Source organism: Herpailurus yagouaroundi, unplaced genomic scaffold (assembly GCF_014898765.1).
Source record: "Herpailurus yagouaroundi ecotype Mexico unplaced genomic scaffold, PumYag 159, whole genome shotgun sequence".
NCBI lineage: Eukaryota > Metazoa > Chordata > Mammalia > Carnivora > Felidae > Herpailurus > Herpailurus yagouaroundi.
The window spans coordinates 18,486,116-18,509,730 of NW_024412400.1; the positions used below are offsets into that span (position 1 = coordinate 18,486,116).

The window sequence follows — 23,615 nt, forward strand, 5'->3', positions numbered from 1 at the left end:
TGTTGTGAGGATAAAATTATATAATGAGATCTAGAAACTAACTAGCATTTCTTCTGACAACCAAAACAAAACCCAGATGGCAAGTGTAGGTTCCAAGAAAAACAAAAAGTGATTTTAAATATAATGCAAACTATAATGTTGCTTAATTCTAAGCAATTTAATAATGAATATATATAATCCATTTGTTATCTGATACTTGGAACATTCTCCCCTTGGGTGGCACAGGTTTAGGGCAAGATTTACATTGCCTTGTCTACAATTTCAACCCCACTGTGTGAGTACTGTGAGCACTATTTACATAATCATAATACTGTAAATGTAGAATTTTTGCTTTTCAATATTTAGAATTATCTGATAAAGGACAGAAACTAATCACACCTATAGAAAAGAATGTAAATATTTTCATTCTTGACAATGTAAAAGAAATGGTATAGCAAAAGAAGCCAGGATATAGAGTAAAAGGATACTGTGTCCCTGTCTAAGGAAAAGATTCTATCTAAACTATCTGAGAGATTTATGTAAAACGGAAAGATCAAAGAATGTGAGCATATTAAAATTTTAAATCAAATTTTATTTTATAAAATAAGTTTATAAGACTTATAAAGTTTATAATAACTTTTTTTATAAAAAAGTTTTATAAGAATAAAACTTATAAAAAGTAAGAAGATACTTTAATCAGTTGTATCCACTCAATAAAAAATCCAACTCTACACAGTATTTAGAGTTAGGTGGGCAGCTATCAGAAAAATTAAAAAGAAAGACGGTTAGAAATCTCTGGAGAGTTCTCTGGAGAGCAGGCTGGGAGAAGGAAGACTTTTTATTTTCTGGTCTAAATACTGCTTTAAAAATAACAATAGTCCTTTTTTAGGTGGTAAAGATAGAAGTCTTCCATGAACACTATCATATGTTTAAGTGAAAGCAACATACTTTTAAAAAATATATGAAAGTACGTATGTATATGTGTTGTTTGTGTACCTTCTTCATATATATAGACATAACAAAAATAAGAATGCATTGTATTCTTCTATAATCAGTCTTTTTGACTTAGTATGTCAAACATTTTTTTATGTACCATAAATCAATAAGCAGGAAATGGTAAATGGATGGACAATGGAATAGAGACACCCCCCCCCCCAATGTTGACAGTGATCTTTTTTGGTAATGATATTATCTTTATTTTCATCTTAATATTGTCTACTTTTGCAAAGAACTGAGCTAACAGCATCGAGCGTGCTTGGGGTTCCCTCTCTCCTTTCTCTCTGCCTTTCCCCTGTGTGCTGTCTCTCCCAAATAAATAAATTTTAAAAATTAAAAAAAAAAAAAACACTTAATTAAAAAGAATCATGTTCTTGGTAGAAAATATAAATGAAGTAGCACAATTCCTGGCATAGAGCTCCCCTCATTCCCCTCACATCATTTCTTCCTTTGAACCATCTCTGGGACACAGTCCCTCCTTCTCCACCTCCACTACCACACCTATTTCAGGAGAGTTCACTCCAGTGCCTCATACCTGAAGTGATTTCAACAGCCTCTCAACCTGACGCTCCAGCTCTAATGACTCACTTATCTAATCTACCCAAGATAAAAATGTAGACCTAATGTTAAACCATCACTTTGTTCATGCCTGATCACTCCCCTACACTCACTTTCCACTGTCCCATATTTCTTCTCATGGTGGTCATTCCATAACCTGGTGTTCCTCTAACTCACAAGCCTTCGGTCCCTTTCCTCCTCGATGTACATAACATATCAGGCTTCAGCCACCTGCCCCTGCCCTATCTTGTGCTCTCCCAAACTGCTCCATCACTTTTTTGCTGGGAAAACCTAATAACCCATCTTTCAAACTTCAGCTCCACTTCCATCTTCCCCACAAAGTTTGCTCAGGTAATTTCATCTTTCTTCCTATAACTCCTACTTACCTCAGTCAGAACCACACAGCTTAGTACCGTAAGCTTTTTGTGTCAGTCTTATCTCTCCAAATGGAACATAAATGCTTAGAAAGCAAGCTTGTGTCTTAATGCTTGTTCTGTCTCCCCTAGCACATAAGGCATATTTATCAGATCAAGAAACAAGCATGGATTACTTTCGTTTCACAATGATAGGTTTATTAATCTGATGTCAACTCAAACCATTAATAATTACTTCTCAAGAGACTGTGAAATGGTAGGTAAAGTGCAAGAGACATTAATTACAAGGTTACTAAGAAAATAGGTATCCCTTATTAACATGGTACTTTCATACTATCCCATATCATAAATGCATTTTTAGCTACCCAGGTAGAGCTGATCAGAAAAGGTAGCCACGTTATGCTTCCAAATGGCATAAATCTTTATTTATACCACTGATGTATATATAGGCCCTTTAAGATATACAAAGAACTTACTCTCCTTAGGAGTTACTGATATACAGTTTAGCTTCATAAACAGGGATCATAACCCTCATAGTGCCTGACAGAATGGCTTTTACACAGTAGGAAGCAAATGGGAAACTTACAGTTAACTCCTACCAAAATAAAATTCTCAACAAATGTTTTAAAATAGTCAGTGGATACCAAAAAATGGCTGGTACTTACACATCTCCAGGAAAGTCATTGTGTATCAATTTCCCATTTGCTATTATCTTAATAGCTATTATCGAAATTGAAATACTTCGGTCAGAAATAACTATAATATAAATGCAGGGTTGCAGGGAAATTGGAAATCATCAATGACTCATACAAACAAACATTAAATGTTAGGAACTCAAAAATCTTGATCACTTATTCAAATAGTAACTAAGTACCTATTCTGGGCCAGACTCCAGGCTGGTTCACATGGTACAATCCCTTGCTTTCACAGGATGAGGAAACCAAGACCCAAAAGAATAGAATTATTTATGCAATCACAGAGAAACTTCAGTGGCAAAGCAGGGTAAAAGCCTACTCATAATTCATCAGTTTTTGTTACAAATCACACTAATATATCTTGCTACTTTTAACATTTTCAAGTAACACATATTTTGATTAAAACATAGATTCATATCAGAAAAACCTACTAATCTAAAAATTAAATCCACAAAAATAACAGTTTAGACTTGCAAAACAGTTACAAAAAGCTAAAGACTAAGACTTGTGGTAAATGTGAGGCCTCGATCTAAACATCATTTTATTACTATATAGCACTTTTGACTTCTAATGTCATGATTAAAAAATTAATTATGCAAAAATAACAGATTCACACAGTGTAGCGTCTTAAGTCCCTCCTGCCTTCTCTATAGCTTGCTGGAACGTAGTTCCACCTTCTCCCCACTAAGTCACTGTATTCTAGGTGTGGCACAATTTTGAACCAGCTTGCTTACCTGCAGATACCAGGACAACAGCTGTAAACAAACTCATCTCTTCATCACTAAGTTGGAGGGCATTTAGCTTCTCACTAAATTCAAACATAGAGTTTAGCAGATCCCCTGCTCCCATTGAGTGTAAATCATCGACACTATATTTCTTTCCACTTAAAAAGGTGACAGTACGCTCCTTTGCATCAAATAATGATGCAAACCGTACCATTAAAACCTGGAAAAAGAAAAAGACTTAAGTGTATTTGAAGGAGTACTAAGAAGTAATTCAGTATTCAAGTCAGTTAAGAAACATCCTACATATGGGGTGCCTGGGTGGCTCAGTTGGTTAAGCATCCATCTTCGGCTCAGGTCATGATCTCACAGTTCGTGGGTTCGAAGCCCACATCGGGCCCTGTGCTGACAGCTCAGAGCCTGGAGCCTGCTTTGGATTCTGTGTCTCCCTCTCTCTCTGCCCCTCCCCAGCTCGCACTCTGTCTCTCTCTCTCTCAGAAATAAACAAACGTTAAAAAATAATTTTTTTTTAATTAAAAAAACAGCCTACATATAAAAGAAGGTTGTAAAAGAAAAACCTAGCTTATTTTTACCCAAAACCATTTCCTTAAGGCAAATTCTCTACCAAAGCAATAAATATCCGAAGAAGCACATCAAAAAAATTCCAGCCACTAGTGGCAAAACACTTCAGTCCTGTGATACTCTGAAACTCTATTAATAAAAATTCTGAAATGCAAATACAAAATTAAAGTAGGCAATAATGCCAAGAAATCTGAAACTGGGCCTTGGCCAAAGGCATTAAACTTTTTAAACTACCAAGTATATCACATGGTACCTAAATCATAAGTAAAAAGAACAATATTTTAATGCAACACTTGGGGACATCAAAACACCAAATGCAGCCAAGGCAAATGTAGCAGATACACTCTAATTAGACTATTTCAAGAAACCATAACCCAAAGAGACAATACACAAAACTATAACAGAAGTGTTCCAGACACCAAGTCGTAATTCAAACCCAAAACAAATCAGTCAACTGCTTACCTACAGCACTCCCTCCCCTCCCCTATAGTAAATGGTGGCATCTATGCCACATACTTCTCTCAAAACCAGAGGAATACTGAACAAATACCTCCCCTTTGCAAATCCCCCCAAAGACCTATTTTACTCAAGACAATCCAAAAGAGAATGAACCTTTTATGAAGATGGCTCTAATTCTATTTTTTTAAGTTTTTATTTATTTACTTTGAAAGAGAGAGCAAACAAGCAGGGGAGGGGCAGAGAGAAAGGGGGAGAGAGAGAATCCTAAGCAGGCTTTGCACCATCAGCACGGAGACCAACGTGGTGGGGCTCAAACCCACGAACCGTGAGATCATGACCTGAGCCAAAACCAAGAGTCAGGTGTTTAAGCCACTAAGCCACCCAAGCACCCCAAGACAGCTCTAACTCTAGAATACAGCAATCCCAAAACAAATCACAAGGTGGAAAGAACACTAGTCTTGGAGTCTGGGATCTGTGTTCTGGTCCTGTGTTAGGAATTTATTGGTAATCCAAGAAAAATCTCTTCACCTCTCTGAGCCACGGTCACCTAACCTCAAAAATGAGTAAACTGAACTTCCATCACTGACATCCCTCTAAGATTCAGAGTTTAAATCTTAACTCTAATGTTTTCCAAAAATCCTAACCTAATGGTTTTACTTTTAAACTATACCATAGCTATTTTATTAATGAGTATGGCTCCTCCATTCCAGTCCAGATGCCCCAGAAAATAGGACCTAAGGCAAAAGTTTATGTGGGGTGTGCACTACCCCATGTGAAAAGAGAACTGAGGAAAAAGGAAGTAAGACTAGGAAGGAAAAAAAGAAAATATCAGAGGATGTATTACTGAGCTGGCCACAACTCAATATCGTTAACAACTGATAGCTCAGTCTTATGGGACCAGCAGGGAAGAGACAAAATATATCCCCTGGCTCTCTTACCCACTAATTAGATTCAGCCCACTAGACACCACCTTCCCACCCACCACTCTACATTTTGGAATAATGCTTAGGGAAGCTCTGAGGAAGTCCTGAGGCTCTTCACACCTCGGCAGCACCGGGAAAGCCCTGAGGAAGACAAGTCAGAGGCATCTAACTCAGCACAAAGAAAGGCACTCTGTCCTACTCCAGTTGGCAACAGTGGCTGCCCCACGCCTGGGCAGAATACATCACAGCAAGAGAAACTGGAGTAGAAAAAGTAGCCACAGATGCTGGATGAGGCGGAGAGGGTATGAAATAGCACGTAAGACATGTTTCACCTATCCCCCAAATATTCTACGATCTCCTAAAAGAGAAAAACCACATCCTATTTACTCCTTGTATTCTGTGCTGAAACACCGGGCTAGGCTCGGAGTAGGTATCTAGTAACACTCTGCAGAACCTGCCTGCAGTCCACGCTTGAAAGTAATACTGGATGAAGTCTGTATTCCGGGAATACAGAGCAGTTTTATCTCAAGTCCTAAGAAACTCTGTATTTATCTCATCTCTTCCCAAGATCCTGAGATTGTTATTCTTTTGTTGGCACCTTCAGCCTCTAAACTATAAATACTTATTTAGAGAAGAATGAAAATGTCCGTGAGAATAAAATACCACCTACACCCTGCATCGATATTCCAGATAAATAAACCTACCTCAAAAGTCCCAGCCTTTAAAAGGTTGACCTGGTCATGCTGAGAGAGATCTCTGAATCCAGGAATACGCTTTGCGAACTCCACAACTTCTTTCACTGCTGGGGTGAAGCTCATTGAAAATTCCTCCCAGATTTCATGCCCAGATTTATGAGGATCCACATATGGAGACTTACTCATTGGACAAACCTAGTATGCACAAAACAGAAAACTTCTTCAATTGTGACAGGTGGTAAAGAAACTTCAAAAGTAGCATCTCAATCTTTGGAAACCCCAATATGAAAAGAACTCTCAGACACAGGTGCTATCTACGAATATTAACATTTTCTCTTCTTGCTACTTGCCTTATGTGAGAAAGCCTCATGGCAACCTGGTTTAAGTACCAATTAACTTATCATAAAAGAGGCAGCCTAAGCTATTTCAAAAAACCTGTTGCACAGGTTTAAAACTTTATTTTGTAACACTGCTGCCACCTTATGCTGGTTTTATGATTTTCAAACAAATTCACACATACTTGATTGTCAATCCTATTCATTAGTGATAGCAGATAATATAATTACCATTTCTTAGATGAGGAAATGAGACTCTGAGCGGTTTAATGATTTATCCGAATACAGCTAAAAGTCACAGGCCTAGAACCCAAGCCCAACATTTACTTAATATTTCAAACTCACTTTTGTCTAAATCACACAATTACAATGTTACAATTTCAAAGAAGGGAAAATAGTGAGATGCCTCACTTTTTTAAAAAGGTCATTGACCATTTATTTCATAAACACTGGTATGACTACTGGCCCCCACTTGTTCAACGAGAAAACAATGATGAGAGATACAAAGGGCACCTTCTAAATAAGGATTGGTGAGGAAAAACTGGGAAGCCAAAGAGAAGAACACTAAAAAGATTATGATGGGAATGCAAGCTAGTGCAGCCATTCTGGAAAACAGTATGGAGATTCCTCAAAAAACTAAAAAGAGAACTACCCTACGACCCAGCAGTTGCACTACTAGGCGTTTATCCAAGGGATACAGGTGTGCTGTTTCGAAGGGACACATGCACCCCCATGTTTATAGCAGCACTATCAACAATAGCCAAAGTATGCAAAGAGCCCAAATGTCCATTGATGGATGAATGGATAAAGAAGATGTGGTATATATATACAACGGAGTATTACTCTGCAATCAAAAAGAATAAAATCTTGCCATTTGCAACTATGTGCATGGAACTGGAGGGTATTATGCTAAGTGAAGTTAGTCCGAGAAAGACAAAAATCATATGACTTCACTCATATGAGGACTTTAAGAGACAAAACAGATGAACATAAGGGAAGGGAAACAAAAATAATATAAAAACAGGGAGGGGGACAAAACAGAAGAGACTCATAGAGAACAAACTGAGGGTTACGGGAGGGGTTGTGGGAGGGGGGATGGGCTAAACAGGTAAAGGGCACTAAGGAATCTACTGAAATCATTGTTGCACTATATGGTAACTAATTTGGATGTAAATTTAAAAAAATAAAACGAGGTAAAATTTAAAAAATAGAAAAAAAATAAATAAAATAAAAAGATTATGAAATTCACTGCATACTCTATTAGTAACATCAGCCTTTAAATTTTTGCTAAATCCATAGGCAATCCAGGAATGGGATTATTCTATAACCATGGAGAACACCACAAAATTAGAACCTAAATGCTTACAGATGTTTCCCTCCTAAGGCAGCCCGTAAGTCTAATAAAATATAAGGTCACTTTTAAGATCCATGGAATCAAATACTTGCAAGTGACAAGAAAATTCTAACAAAAGAATTGGGGTAGAGTCAGCTATTTTGAAAATGAAAAAAGAAGACTTTAATTACCTGGATAGAAAATACCAAGCCTATATCAAAGGACCTAATGGTTTAAACTGGAAATAGTGTGGTACTTCTGTTTTTGATGAAATTTTGGCTGAATATAAATACTGTACTTTCATGTAAACTGTTGTATTTTATTAAAATTAAAAAAAACTTGAATTTTATAAATAACATTAAATCATCTCCTAAATAACACTAACTCATTTCCTAAGATAAAGTCTGAGAAAATCCATAGAAACCAGTGTATTAAATTAAAATATTCCTAAATTTTCAAACAGTAAAACACCTATCCATGTCCTATACTCAAAACTTTTTGCACTATAATGGTTAAAGAAAACTTCTTCCCTAAAAATCAAAGGATTACTGGGGCACCTAGATGGCTCAGTCAGTTAAGTGTCCGACTTCAGCTCAGGTCATGATCTCGCGGTTTGTGAGTTTGAGCCCCACATCGGGCTCCGTGCAGCTCAGAGCCTGGAGCCTGCTTTGAATTCTTTGTCTCCTTCTCTCTCTCTCCACCCCTCCCCTGCTCATGCTCTGTCTCTCTCTCCCTCTCAAAAATGAATAAACTTAGAAGAAAAAAATTTTTTTGAATAATAAAAAAAAAAAAAATGAAATCAAAGGATTACTAACTTTGGCAAGCTAAATTGATCTGCCCTTTGAGAAAATCCCAAAGCTAGTAGGGTAGTGATTAATCAGAATACTTAAATTTTGAAAGGTATTTCTTTTAAATTTTTTTTTCCAACGTTGATTTATTTTTGGGACAGAGAGAGACAGAGCATGAACGGGGGAGGGGCAGAGAGAGAGGGAGACACAGAATCGGAAACAGGCTCCAGGCTCTGAGCCATCCGCCCAGAGCCTGACGCGGGGCTCGAACTCACAGACCGCGAGATCGTGACCTGGCTGAAGTCGGACGCTTAACCGACTGCGCCACCCAGGCGCCCCTTTTTTTTTTTTTTTTAAATTTTTTTTTTTTTAATTTTTTTTGGTATTTCTAAGAATTAAAGGAACAATTCTAAGGGCACCTGGGTGGCTCAGTCGGTTGAGCTTCTGACTTTGGTTCAGGTCATGATCTTGAGATCCGGGAGTTCGAGCCTGGAGTTAGGCTCGGTGCTGACAGCTCGGAGCCTGAAGCCTGCTTTGGATTCTGTGTTTCCCTCTCTCTCTGCCCCACCCCTACTCACTCTCTCTCTCTCTCTCTCAAAAATAAATAAACATTAAAAATTAAAAAAAAAAGGGCCAATTCTACATGACCCACATTTTACATAAAATCCTAATCCCAATCCTCGTATCAAATCACATGCCTGTACCTAGTTCTGTGTGAAATTAGGTCATTCAACAAATGATGTTTATTAGAACTATTTGAACTAAAATACTACACAAAATTGATTGTATAAATCTCAGGTTCTCTGACACCACCCCTGCCCCTCAAGTTGATATATTCCCCCCAAAATAAAAGAAAACCTTCAAAGCTTTCCTTGATGCAAACAGGGCAAAAAAACAAACAAACAAACAGATTTCACTATACCAGATGCATTCTCCCTCCAGTGTTGCACAGGTAACTATTCTTGTTCTCATTCTGAGAAAATCCATCTATCGAAACTCTATCACATACTCGTTGAGTATAAGCATTGGAGAAGTTCATACAATGTCCATTTGCAATACAAATGGCATGCCCATTTGGGTAATGCATTATGTTCCTCCCTTTGTACTGTCCATTGAGGTGCTGTTGGCTCTCACTACATGGAAAATGACTGCTAAGCCCACTGCCACAATGGTCATGATTTAAATTATATTGCTCCATGCTCTTGGGAATCCGTTCTCTCTGAGGCTGCATGGTGTCTGCTGAGTTTTCTCGCTGCTCTTGATTATACATAAAGGTATCCTTGTGCGCTCTGGTCACCATGCCAATCACTTCATCCTTTGCAAAATCAGAAGAGGGAGAAGAGCTTTTGATGTTTTCTTGTTCCAGCTGGGGCTTGGGTCGCAGCTGTTCCTGGGCTGGTAAGGCTGTCTGTTCATGATGTTCTAATGTATCATTCTGCAAATGACCACTGAACTGGCTGTTCATCATGGTCTTCATCGCACTTTGCATTTCAATTAGCATCCTCTGTTTTTCGCGCTTAGGAATACGACCAAACCGAACAGCTATTGAAGAAAAAAATGTTTAAGGTCTATATTCTAAATAAGACCTGTTTATACAAAAGAATAGCACAAAACTGTCTCTAATAGCTATGGCCTCTAGTGATACAAGTAAAGAGTATCTGTATGTCTCTGGCCCAAATTATTCTAAACTTGCTGGTTATGTTTTTGATACACCATAAGAAATAGAGGGGAAATTTTGTCCATTTTTCTCCCAAAACAAAGCTAAGAGAAGATCTACTAGGTCCTGGGTATTTTATAAGCAATCTAAGAAATCTGAAATTAACTAATGAAAATCACATTGAAGCAGTCAGCATTACTATACAGCACCTATTAATAAGGCTGAAGGCTCTGTTTTTAAGAAGGCACATGGGATTCAGCTACCCACAGACATTAACGTTAATGAAACCTAGTAGGTGCAAGCATTCCTTGAACACCTGACCTTTGTCAATTCATTCTGTAATCCTATTCTCAAGACCCAACTATTAAATGGTTTGTTCTCCTTTTCCAGCTTCTTAAAAAAGAAAATCTTTAAAAAAAATTGTTTTAATTAAAAAAACACAATCAAGAGAAAGGCAGTTATTGAAAACTTGGACTTTAATTGAAATCAATAAAATAAATAAAAATTAAATAATGCATCCTCCATTATTTTAGAGGTGAGTCTTAAAATGTGTCGTGTCTCCAACATTCCTATCCCTGAGGAGTAGAACATAAAAGCTTTCTAGTCTAATATTTATACAGAGATAATAAAAATCCAATATATCCACCCGGCAAGAAAGCCTTCCTAATCTAATTGTAGCCTCTGACATTATTGCTATAGTGGACAGTTTTATCATGTTCAACGCTCTACCTCTACTCCCTCCTTCACAAATGATTGCCATTTTTATTCTTTTGAGGAAATCACAATATCCACCAACTTTGCATTAATATTTCCAGTAATATAAAAAAAAATTTTTAGGCAAATTAAATCCAAAACATCAATTGCTGAAATCCATTACTCACAAAGCTCTTTATTACAAACAGTATTTGTGTAATGTATTAGAGTAACCTAAGGGATTGCTTAAGTGACCCTTCCCTAGATAAATATCAGGTTCATTCTTTGCAATTCTTAATTAATCCTACTAAACTAGTCCCTCGGAAAACCTCATACTCTTCTGTTATGTTACTTAGAACTGAATGAGACTATCCAAACGTGATTTCCCTAAGCATAAGAGTCAAATTTCCCAGTGATGTCATCCACAGAAAATACTAATAATCCTGAAAATTAACTTTTATTTTTTATGGGAATGGATCATGCCAGAATTTAGCAACCACCTCCACTCCAGACCCTACTGTTTCTTTCAATTTTGCATCTCCTTTCAATATATTCAGACCTGTCCCTAAAAGCACATTATCATCTTAGGGCTGAGAAAGTCATAGAGATAATTCACATAGGAGAAACGGGTTCCTCAGAAATGCTAAAAAATCAAGGAGAAAGAGCCAAGGATTCCTATACCAAGAAAAACGAATTCTTTTTTAGGAAAAAAGTATTCAAACTGTATACAAAAAAGTCTTTTATAAGAAGCCCCAAAAAGAGAGCCAAAAGCTGTTTCCAGGGTGATAATGCTAAAATTTGACTTTAATGAATTTGGCATCTTACAAGGTATCAAAATGTGTTTTTCTAAAATCTGCTTCACTCTAAGCACAAGAAGGCCACTGGTAACTGGCCTACAGGTCTGGTTTATGCTGAGGAGTAAAAAGCCTAGCTCCATATGTTTTAAGAAGAGCACTCATTAAAGTGGGAACATACCATCTCTCGACATTCCAACAGACAGACACTTCTTGAAGCGACACTGCTGACATCTGTTTCTATTCATTCTCATTATAGAACAGTTTTCATTCTTCAGGCACTTCTTGTACTGGATGTTTTGCTGAATGCTTCTCCGAAAGAAACCCTAAGAACAAAGGAGATGTATTCATTCATTTAAAAACATCCAGATGGGCTCCTTGTAAGCACACCCCCTCACAACTAACAAGCATTTCACTAGCTACCTGGGAAATAATTTGCGCTTAGAACACAGGGATATAGAACACTGACACACAGAATTTAACTGGATTCTTACTGGTATTAGTAAGCACCTATGCCTACTAGCCCAATAAAACTCTTCTGCTCCTTCCCTTTGGAGAACCTTGGAGCTTGCCAACCACCTCTTTACTACACTTCATGCTGTTACCAGCCCCTGCCACAAACCACATTTTCCAGCCCAAACTTCAATTACATACAAATCCCAAAACTCTTAAAACATGAATGACTGATTTTTAAAGAGTTGACAGAGAAATGTGTTCCACAGGTGTAATTCCCTCACTAGAACCAAGGATTACATTAGTAGAGCTGGGTCTTTCCTGGATCATTACCTGATGACACCAGCAAAGTCTACTTACAAGTGCCGGATATTTCTGGCAACTTGTTAGCAATAGGTAAGTGTGACACCACACCACCCACAGAGCAACTAATGATCCAAGGAAAGACCGTTCCCAGCTCTATGGCTACAAATAACTATCTTTACTACACAAACAGTTTAAGCACATGCTCTGTGATAGGTCTTCCAAGATCTCCAGCTTCATGTTCCCAGGAAGAACAGAAAAGTCAAGAACACAATTACCAAGATTTTAAATTGCAGTTTCCTTGAGTATCATAATTAACCACACATTTCATGAATCTGTTAGTAATTTTGAAATACAACATTTTTACACTTTATTACTTCAATATTATACTTGGATACCAGAATATCTGAACTAGACAAATCTCTAAAAGGGTGTGAACAATTACGTGTATTTATCAAAGATACACAGACTCATTTGCTTGTACTTTTTGTTTCTCTAGCCGTAAAGTGAGAACAATGACTGCTCTACAATTACTTCACATTGTTATAAAAATTTTAACAACAGTAAAACAGTATTTACAGAATGTTTAAAACAGTGGAAAAATGCTACTTCTATATAAAATACTGACTAGTCTTGTGAAATGACCCAGCCATTAAGGGCTACCAAACTCACAATTCATTCAGAGCCACCCTAGAAAATATATCTTCTTCCATCACGTATATTCATTATCTTGCTCACCCATCATATCTTGCCAAATTGGATTCTTGCTTCTGGCAAGAGCAAATGTCTTGGTCATATTAATTTTTGGTACTCAGGAGAAAGAACTGGGCCAGATTTTCAAAAAAGAGGGAAAGATTCCCTGGATATAAGTAGGAGGTATAAACTATCTCACTTGGAATTAGCTGACACTCTAACCAAGAAATATTCACTTGAACTTAAAAATGAGGTTTCCCAAGTAATCAATTTATATTCAAGATTCTTTTAGTCATTTGGCATTACTTCTCAAGATACCACATTTTTACAAGTATTGTAGGAGTTATTCCCAACTGCTAATATCTGACCTATCAGAATGTCGTCATATCTGAGGAGACCTATTCAAAGCTTGGTTTAAACTCAGTTCCAACAAGCAGTGCCTTGTTGGTTTTGCTCCCTATTTCCCCACCACCTGGAACAGTGCCTGATGCATTAGATAATACACAATTTGTGTACTCGGTTTCATACCCTAAGTGAAAGAGCAAATTTATTTTGATCAAAATCCTAAAGAAAAAAGAAATACTTTTAATGCTGAATATATTTTTCAAAACAAGTTATGTTCATATACTACCTAAAATGCTTAAAACTGTAAGAGTAGCTGCTGACTTCTCATCATCCCAGGTTATCAACTGTGGAAACTGACAAACCTAACTCCAATTTCTTTATTCCCAGAATCAGTAGCTTACCTTACAGCCTTCACAAGCATGAACTCCATAGTGGAATCCTGATGCCACATCCCCACAGACTTTACACAGTAGAACCATGCCACTAAATTCTAAGACACAAACAGATATAAAAGTATAAAGCTGGAAGAAAAACTTCAACCGTTTGCTTTCTTTCCAACTGATTCCAGTTTATTTTATTCAATTTGTAAGTACTTTAAAAAGATACAAAATCTACTTTTATAATGCAAAAATATCTTTACACTAAATTACCAAAAGAAATCTTAGTGTTCTTTTAAATCACAGTTTATGGGGGGGCACCTAGCTCAGTCGGTTAAGCATCCCGCTCTTGGTTTCAGCTCAGGTCATGATCTCACAGTTCATGAGATGGAGCCCCGTGTCAGCTTCTGCCTCTGATAGTGTGAAGCCTGCTTAGGATTCTCTCTCCTCCCCTCTCTGCCTCTCCCCCACTTGCTCTGTCTCAAAATAAATAAATAAAATTTAAATAAAACACAATTTATGGGACTGCCAGAAATATCTGAGAGCTGGTTTTTTCCTTTCCTGATGATTTTAAGCATACACTGAAATTTTGTTAAGGGTAGAGTTACTTTTACACCATATATGCAACCAGAACTAAAAACAATTCTCCTCAGTAAGAATTAAAAAGTCATACAAAAAAGTCAATTAGCAGAAGGTGCAAACAGATGTCTCCACAGGCCGCTGTACAATACTAAGTTCGATTCACCTTACAGGCACCATTCCTCCCCTGTATCAGCCAGTCTTACCTCCACACTCACTCAGGGGTCCAAATTCCACCACTCATTTGGTTATCCCAATGCTGCTTTGTTTTCTAATTCCAAATGTTCCTAGCTCCAACTTCATGAAAGCAAACCCCTTCCTACAACAAGTAAGTACTCTGTTCTAGAAACCGGATTCAGTACCAAGAGTCCAGAAGAAAGGCAACTGTGAAAATGTGGTAAAAGGAGCTACCCTCGAGGAAACACAGGCAGAGTGCATAACCACGTACCTTGTTCTGTGTCAAGAACGAATTATGACAGCCCTAGGCTGTAAGGTTTAAAATCATCATTGATTTCTTCTCTAACTACTAAACTATGATTACCCAAAAGAGGGTGAAATTACACTCAAATGAAAAACTGATCAAATAAGCCCCACCTGCAATTAATGGCACCAACCCTTGAAAACTAAAGTCACTTACTTGTCACTCCACTGTGACTCTTTGTCATCCCCGGTGCACTCGACTTGGTTGTTTTCATAGAACAATCTATTCGATCATTCTTCAGGATGCCTTCAATACTGGAGAGATCACCATTTTTGGGATTTCCGTTGTTATCAGAATTAGAGCTATTCGGAGAAGATGGGACAGAAGAGGAGGAGGACTGGAAACTGTTCTCAGAACCCTCACTGTGACAAGAGGCAGGGCTAGAGGCTGAGCTGGAAGAACTGATATAGGCAATCACACCTCCTAGAAAAAGATGGGAGAATTCAGATTAATTAGATACACAATATGTTTTCTCCTTTTTGAAATATGAACAGTAAAATCACTAACCTTAGAAACAGGTTGCTGACTAAATGTCAGTTGACCCAAAAAGGAGAAAGTAACTTATTTCCTTATTACCTACTATTAATTCTTCCTGCTTCCACAAAGTTCAAAGAACATATCACTTCCACGGATTCAAAAAATGAAAAGGCTCTCACTGGCTTAGTTATTCTGAACACAGAAAGATCTGAACCTAAAGCTTTTCATTTTCCAGTTTTTTTTTCTAAAAGGAATGAAAAACCTTCCTGAGTGACTACACAGGTTAGAGTGAACAATCTGTTTCATCCATGAAGAAATCTATTTCTGGTCCTCTCTTTGCCTCCTTCATTATACCTTTATGTGACACAACCCTAGAAACAATGACTTCAGCATTTGCCTCCCCCAGCACTTGGCTAAAACATAGGTTAACCAAAAACAGATGTAATACTTGGAACTCCAGATAATTTATGTCAAAATGGGAAACTTTTCATCCTTTTGCTACCAGAATCTTTGTTTTGATGCTGAAGACTTCTACCACTATCCACTGATCACCAGTTCCACGCTCTCCCTTCTCCACCTGTTTCTGCCACTAGATTTGCAGACACACTTACCTGTAAACAGCTCTTAAGGAATCCAGACTCGCCACTTGTTCTTCTGACTCGCTACTTACAATAAATGTTAAAGAGGCTGAAAGAATGCATGCTATAAGAGAATAACATTAAGGCTGATGCTAATTCTCTCTCCACAGAGCTACTCTCAAAATACCATTCACAACTTCACCAATATAACCTCCATAACCCCTGTGAAAACTGGCCTTGCCCGCTTAGAGACTGTAAACCTCCCACGTTAAGAAATAAGATTTAAAATTCTTTTTAGGGTATAATTTCAAACATCTTCCTTCAAAGATGCAAAGTGCTGCAAAAGTAATCTCATAGCCAAATATATTATTTTTCCAAGTCGCAGGCCAAACAACTAATTCTTATCTCTTCTGCCAAGATCTGTGGTTTCTTTTCCTCTTTCCTCTATCATCAACAAACATTTGTGGGCTTTTTCATTGTGATATAAAGGTAAAATTATCTCTTCTATCACTGTCTTGAACTCTTAAACAAACCTACTGTTTACCTGTTTCCATCTCTTTCTCACCCAAACCATAAGCACCTAGGTGCAGGTACACAGTGTCTCTTAATTCTCTATACATGCTTTACAGGTAATAAGCCTGCCATAGATATTTTTAAGACCTACTTCTCTGCCTTTCTGAAGCCCACATTTAATAACAGGGACAGATCCCAAACAGCATAAAGCGTTACTAGGAAGTCATAAGCAAAACAAGGCATTTCTGACAACAATCTAACTATACAGAGTAATAAGTGGAGAGTTCTACACATTACCTAAGTAACAACTGCAATTTAAGTACTCACTCTGAAATAAAAACCTTCTCTGAGATGTGATTCCCCGATCTTTTTATTTTTAGATAACAGCCACACTTTATAAGTCAAAACACACACACACACAATATGCTGAGGCCAAACCAATTCCAAAGACAAAGACATTTCCATCTACAGAAAATTTAAAAATGGGCAGAGGAATATTGAGTCACTTTTAGTCTGTAGTGTTGAAATAAGGTACCAGACGTGTAGTTAAGTACCAATTAAACATACCCAGAATGGGAAGCTCCTGAGAAGTAAAGCAAAACCATTACTCTTAGGGATTTTGGTCACAACCCAAAGGAGAAGTTAAAATGGCACCTACTATGCCAGGAAAAACAGAAGAGTTTACTATACACAAATGCAACTAAATGTACTTGAATTTTAAAGACAAAAATATAAATAATGTGGAGAATTCCATCCACTTTTCCATTCACTAAGCACATGCCTGCCATGAGTCTTGAAGTTGGAGGAGTGACTGTTCTTTCTAGACTAACCCACCTCCCAGATGTTCTCTTGGCATGTGCTTATCTTTCCAGAGCGAAACCAGAGCTTTATGATTACTATTAGAGCTGCAATGTGTTCCCCACCTATAAACCAGTCATTCTCAAAGTGTGATCCCTGGATGAAAGGCTTCAGCATCACCTACAAATCTGTTAGAAATCCAAGTTCTCATGTCCCACTCCAGATCTACTCAATCAGAAACTTTAACCAACCTCTTGGTGATACTGATACACAATAAAGCTGTTACACAGTAAAACTGGGACTGTCACAAGCCAATGTCTTTACCTGTGCTCAATGGAAGAAAATACAACCAAGGGTAATCTTAGTAAGAGAAATTTCATCTACCGCTAATTTTGAAAGCTCCTAAGAAACCAAATATAAAGGAGGAAAGCTTCCTAACTCTGAGTTTATTCTCATAAACTCATATGTAAAATATGTATCATCAGAACAACCTGGTGCTTTTTCAAAATACATGTTTCCAAGGAACTGCAGAAACTAGAGAAGACCCCTCAGGAATGAGCATTTTTAATTTTTAACAAGTTCCCTAGGTAATTTGTTTCAATGTTGAAGTTTAGGAATAGCTACAATCACTGAATTAAAGCACAAATTGGTTCATAGTTTTTAAAGTTGATGTTTTCATTGACATAACTGCCTAAATACCCTTAATACATTGTGAATCCAGAGAGAAACAATTTTAACTTGGAAAGCTAGCAAATGTCGTATTACTGGGTAAAACCATGTTTTCATAAAACTTTAGAAGTTCATATCCGAAATTCCAAGTGTTAGCAAACTGCTACTTTTTTCACGTGTGTACACCCAGAATTGAATCCAAAGGAAAATATTAGTCTTCAATAAATTCCCAGAGGAAGGTCTCACAGCTATTTGTCTCATTTAAAGTACTACCACTTTAGGTGGTAAATTCACTTCCTTACATCTAAAGATGACGCAAGATGAGAAACTAATAGTTTTCCTTAAAGTAAGACTTTCTTGGGACCAGCATTTGAGAAAGCCATGTATGTTCACGAGGTCTTCTGACTACCTCACCTCAGAAATAAATTTGCAGAAATCAGAGCTATCCCTAATGGCTGGGCAATGGAAGGAATTAAAGCACTGACTGGGAAGGTATTGTTACTAACTACACAAAATGCACCTTCCTTTCAAAACCTCCAAAATCAAACCTAAGAAAAATTACTGAGCTAGTATCAGTCCAGTTAATATCCAATTCCTATCTTTAGGGAGTTTAACAATCATTTATGACAAGCATTTGTGCCAGGCACCATGGTATCAAAGATGACCCATCTAGAAGCAGCTACATTCTCCTAGCAAGCCCTTCGACACTGATTTAGCGGTCTTAGCATCTACTCTTGCTACCAGACACCAACCTACTGTCCAGATGGTTAGTAACCCAAATGGGTTACGTTTTAATTTCCAAGAGAGTAATACTAATCTAATACTTCCTCAGCCTAATGAAGGGAAGTGAAAACTACAAGTCACAAAGTACCTACCAAATGCCAAGAATAAAATGACACAATTTCATGTCACATTTCAACCTCACAAGAATTAACTTCCATTATCCCATTTTTCACATGAGGAACTTAGAACTCAGAGAGGTTTAATATAAATACAGCTGCTAAGTGGCAGAGCCAGGAGTAGAGACCCAGGCCAGAATACAGACTATCATTTCTTACTGTGAAGACCTGGGCAAGCAAGTCACTTTCGTTCTCTCTAAATCTGAGTTACCTTCTATATAAATGAGCATATCTGCCAGCTTTATTACAAGATTAAAATGAAGTGTAGTGTTCATACAAGGTCATTATTAAAGTGGTTTTTACACATAAGGTTTTTGATGATAATGCAAGAAAGGTAAAATCCCCAAACCAGCAAGTCCCAGCACTTCCAGAAACAGGCAGAATGTACTTCTTAGATGCCTCAAGCTAAAATTAGCTGAGAGTCTTCTCTATTTTTAGCTGGGAGAAAAAAAAAAAAAAATCCCTGGAGCTGAGCCAGGTTCCCAGGCAAGGGCTTACCCAGTGGTCAACTTCAGACAAGCTAGAAGTCAATATCTAATTTTATACTGCTGGGAAGCACTTACTGTTGGCCATATATTGGGGTTTTCTTACCCCAATTCTAGGCTTGCCCATCACCAAAACCCTCCCACTCCCACTGCCCACCATCCTGGAAAGTATGCTTGAGTTCACCTCATGACTGTGCCTTGTGACTTAGAATGAAACCATCAAGAAGTTTTGGTTTTCTCATTTTAAAAGTAGGTTACTAACAATTTCTACTCACAGGATGGTAAAATAGATCTAATTCAAGCACTAAACTTCCCATTGTGTCCTGAGTGTCAGGGCTCCAGAGAACAGCATGGTCCCTTCCCTAAAAAGCCCTGTAGACCAACTGAAGAAAGAGCTGTGTTAACCATTCATTCCAGTGCAATGTGAGAGCACTGTTTCATATAAATTACTGTGAACCACTGAGGATCACACAAGAGTACTACAGAAGGCAAAGATCAAGAGGGGCAAACAAAGCTAGGGGACAATAAGTAGGGTCTTGAAACACATGCAAATTATTAAATGACGTACCATGTAAAGAGATTTAAGAAAACAAAAAATGGGTGACTGAAAAATCGGATCTTATTTTGCAAAACTGTATTTTTGTCTCCATGAAAATTGCTAGGGTGGGGGCACTAGTGTAATCTAGTGTCTGGCGAAAAAATAGATTGACCAGCAAAAAGATTAAAAGACAGGAATGATGAAATTAGGAGGCTCTACTGCCACCCATCCTTTGCCACCAGCGATGACCCTCTACCATTACAAACCAAGTGGATCCATCTCCTTCACCCCCAAGAGGACAGGACCACCAAGTTGTGCATATACCATCAAATGCTATGTGGACTTAAACCTAATAAGGCATAAAGTAGCTGTGCTCCCCAAGTGGACTTTCTGGATTCAAAATCTGGCTCCATCACCTGCCTGGATAAGTTAATTAACTACAATCGACTTAGCCCTTCATCTTCAAATGGTGACAACAGTACCTTCATAAAATTAACATGAGGTGTCAAAGTAGTAACATATGTAAAGGACCTGGCACATAGTATGTACCTGACATTTACTGGTGATTATTATTTTACCATCATACTGAAGAGTTCAATCAGAAGTGTTCAAAGAAAACTAACCCTCCCTATCCTTTCTTCTTTCCTTTAATTCTGAATGTGGTATATGGACCCAGTGGTTTCCCTGTAGGTTATTTCTACACTACCTTCAGAATCCCTTAACTCCGTTGACTAGTCAAGCAACCTCCTACTTCCGAGTCTTCCCATGATCTTGATTTTTCTCTCTCCAAGTGACTTCTTTCCCATTACCTCTCTCTGACATTTTCTTTCTAACTTAGGAGAAATACAGATTTGTAAAAACAAGAATGAACCATGTGGGAATGTTTTCCTAATTCTTAAAATGTGAGTTACAGCCAAGGTTATGAAGTTTGTGCAGTGAGTTATTTAAAGAACCTGGTATACTCACTCAGGATCTGTGACAAAAACGTATGGAGTCAATTTCTGCCACTTCACTATTTCACATCTACATTAGTCATGGATAAGACAGAGACATAGTATGTTATGAATTATAGGACAGTTAGATGAAATGGTCACTAGTTGAATGCGTATTGTACTGATACGATCATGTCAAAAAGGGATGGGTCAGAGGTGTGCCACACAGCACTCGATTTGGCTCAGCCCTGGTCAACATTTACAACCTGAAGGAAGTTAAAGGGAAAGCTTATCAATTCTCCCTCTAACAGATACATGGCAGAAATTGTTAGTATAATGGATAATATCTTGAGAAAGGTTGAACATGAAGCCAAAAGGAACAAGAGAAAATAAGGTCACTGCAAATTCCTCAACTTCAGGTCAATTATCTGCACAACGGAGGAAACCTAGCTTCAAAACAGTTCGCGTGAAAAGGTTCTAGTTTACTGCAAGGTTACTGTGAGTCAGCAAAGCGAATAAGCCACAAAAGCTCAGCCTGCCAGAGAATTCATTTGCAGCAGAAGCCAAAACTCGGAACTTGGTAACGTTCCAACCGTTTCCGCAGGAGGCTATTCACTACTGGGTGCTACAGCCCAAAGGGCAACAAGGATGATGATCAAAACAACACAGGGCAAGGACCAAGTAATGAGAACTGAAAACGGAACGAGTGGGGTGGTATGTTGACTGGGGTGGTTGGTATGTTCAACAGTCACCCAAAGGAAGTTTTATTATTTGTAGCTCTGAAAGGCAAGATTAAAATCAGTGATACTGTTCCAGGAAGGTTCAAACCAGACAAAAACTTTCTAGTCACCTGGGCTAGCCCACCTTATGAGGCTGCAGAGCTGGAAAAATTCATTCAGGCTAAAGGCTGGCTTAAAATAAGTTCAATCTGGTAATTTCTAAATTCTTATCAAGCAAAAGCTGCATTCCATGAGAGTTACCCAATGTTTAAAAAACATCCTCAAAAGGTAAGCAGACTCAGAGGTAATTAAAACACAGAAAACACTTTATTTTTACTGTTGGTGGAAAACTCAAAACACGTTGGTCTTCGAGGCATGGGTTTTAGAGCACATAACAACTTAAAAAATATAAACTGGCTTCTTCTGTAACCTCACCGGCTTCAGGCGTGAGGGTCATCATTGAGGGCAGACACAAGGCCGGAAGGGAATACGGTATTGTTCTCTGGCATTGTAACAGGAAATGTAACCAAAATACTGATAAAGCCAAATTCTGTTTCTCAGGTTCAAGAAAGGTCGGCAACCAATGCGTTTAAAAAATTTAACTGAGATAAACAATGACCAGCCTTTCATAAAGTCTGGGACTCACTTAGGATCACCTGAGTCATCCTGACCCTACGTGATCTGAATGATTAGCTATGGGTGTGATCTATAGGCTCCCAGCCCTAGGGGATCTTCGAGACATTTTTATGACTTAGGGTGTGTAAGATAGGTCACGTCCTAGAGCAAACCATTTTTCTTGGAAACAGTGAAGCAGCACCACAAGGGCGAGTGCCGTTCCAAGTGCACGGCGTTGCTCGACATCGAAGCACCTCAGAGCTCTTTTAAGGCGTCTCGCGTTGGGAAGCACGAAGCCTTCCCCGAGGAACCTTTCTCGGCCAACGGTGCGCCCTGACCCCGCACTTCTTCCTCAGCATCCGCAAGGTCTGCCGCGGGTGCGTCTGCCCGGCCCCGGCTCCGCGCGTCGGGGTCACCTCCCCGACGCGAAAGCGGCAGCGGGGGCACTGCGGCGTCCGCGCCCGCCTCGGGACCGCCCGGGCGCGAGGTTCACCGCACGCGCACGCGCGGCCTCCTCCGCAGTGTGCAACCCCGCGGGGGAGGAGGGAATCGCGGCCACGTCACAGCCCGGAGGGTTCCAAGGGGGCGGGGCCTCCCGGAAGGCTGCGGCACTCCCCGCCGGCGCGCGCGCGCACCCGCCCCCACGTGTCCCTGCGGCCCCGGGGAATGTGGGTCACCGAGCCGAGCGGCCTCACGTGTCCCCGCCCGCCGCCGCCGCCTCAGCGCCCATTATGTAATGCCGCGTCACGCGCCCGCCCAGCCAACCGGCGCCCGCGCGCCGCCGAACGTAAACACAGCGCGCACGTGGCTCGCGCGGCCGGGCCATGTGAGGGGGGGGCCGGGCCGGCGCCGCCGGGCCGCGCTGCGGCGTTGCAGGGAGCTAGGAGGGCGGCCGTGGAGCGGCCCCGGGGGCGACGCGGGAACCGGGCGCGAGCCAGTACGCACCGCGCAGCAGCCCACCCTACCAGCCCTGGGGCCACCCCCTGCCGCCGCCCCGCGAAGTGCCCCAGCGGGCTCCGATCGCCCCTTCCGCCGTGCCCCCAACCTCCGCAGTCCTGCTCTTACCCGCATTCACCTCCATGGTGCCCTCCGGGAGGGGACAGAAGCTGCCCGCTTCCCGCAGAGGTGGCAGCGCCGCCTCCGCCTCAGCGCCGCGCCGCCCCGGGCTGGAGGCAGCGGTGGTCGCGGAGCCCCCTCATGGGCAGGGCGGTCGGGACGCCCGGAACCCGGGCCCCGCGGCCGGAGAGCGGGCTGCAGTGAGAAAGGGCGGCGGCGGCCGGCGAGCGGCGCTCCTCGCGGAGTCCCTGACAACAAAAGCGGCGGCGCGGCGGCTTCCTGCAGCCAGCGCACCGCGGCGGCGAGGGCGGCTGACGGGGAGGGCAGCTGCGACCATGTGACCCGCGCACACACCCCCTCCCTCCGCCCGCCCCTCTGCCGGCCGCAGCGGCGACTCCGCCCCCTCGCTGCCGCCTGCTCTCGCCTTCCCTCGTTTCTCGCTTCTTTCCTTCGTCCCCCTACCCCCTTCCCCATTTCCCTCCCCAAATCCTTTCTCTTCTTTCCCCTCTTCCCTCTCCCCCA

General features: G+C 40.1%; 1 protein-coding gene across 1 annotated transcript in view; it reads right to left on the reverse strand.

The window, feature by feature from the left end:
- NR1D2 (nuclear receptor subfamily 1 group D member 2) overlaps positions 1-23,209 on the reverse strand; it is a 29,710-nt gene extending 6,501 nt beyond the window's left edge. The window contains exons 1-7 of the mRNA XM_040480059.1: positions 23,103-23,209; positions 14,971-15,237; positions 13,779-13,867; positions 11,765-11,909; positions 9,362-9,981; positions 5,993-6,178; positions 3,337-3,547 (exon numbers count right to left, since the gene is read on the reverse strand). Of these exons, the coding sequence (XP_040335993.1) occupies positions 3,337-3,547; positions 5,993-6,178; positions 9,362-9,981; positions 11,765-11,909; positions 13,779-13,867; positions 14,971-15,237; positions 23,103-23,118 (1,534 nt within the window). The 5' untranslated portion in view covers positions 23,119-23,209. The remainder of the gene's footprint in view (positions 1-3,336; positions 3,548-5,992; positions 6,179-9,361; positions 9,982-11,764; positions 11,910-13,778; positions 13,868-14,970; positions 15,238-23,102) is intronic.
- Positions 23,210-23,615: the final 406 nt, after the last annotated feature.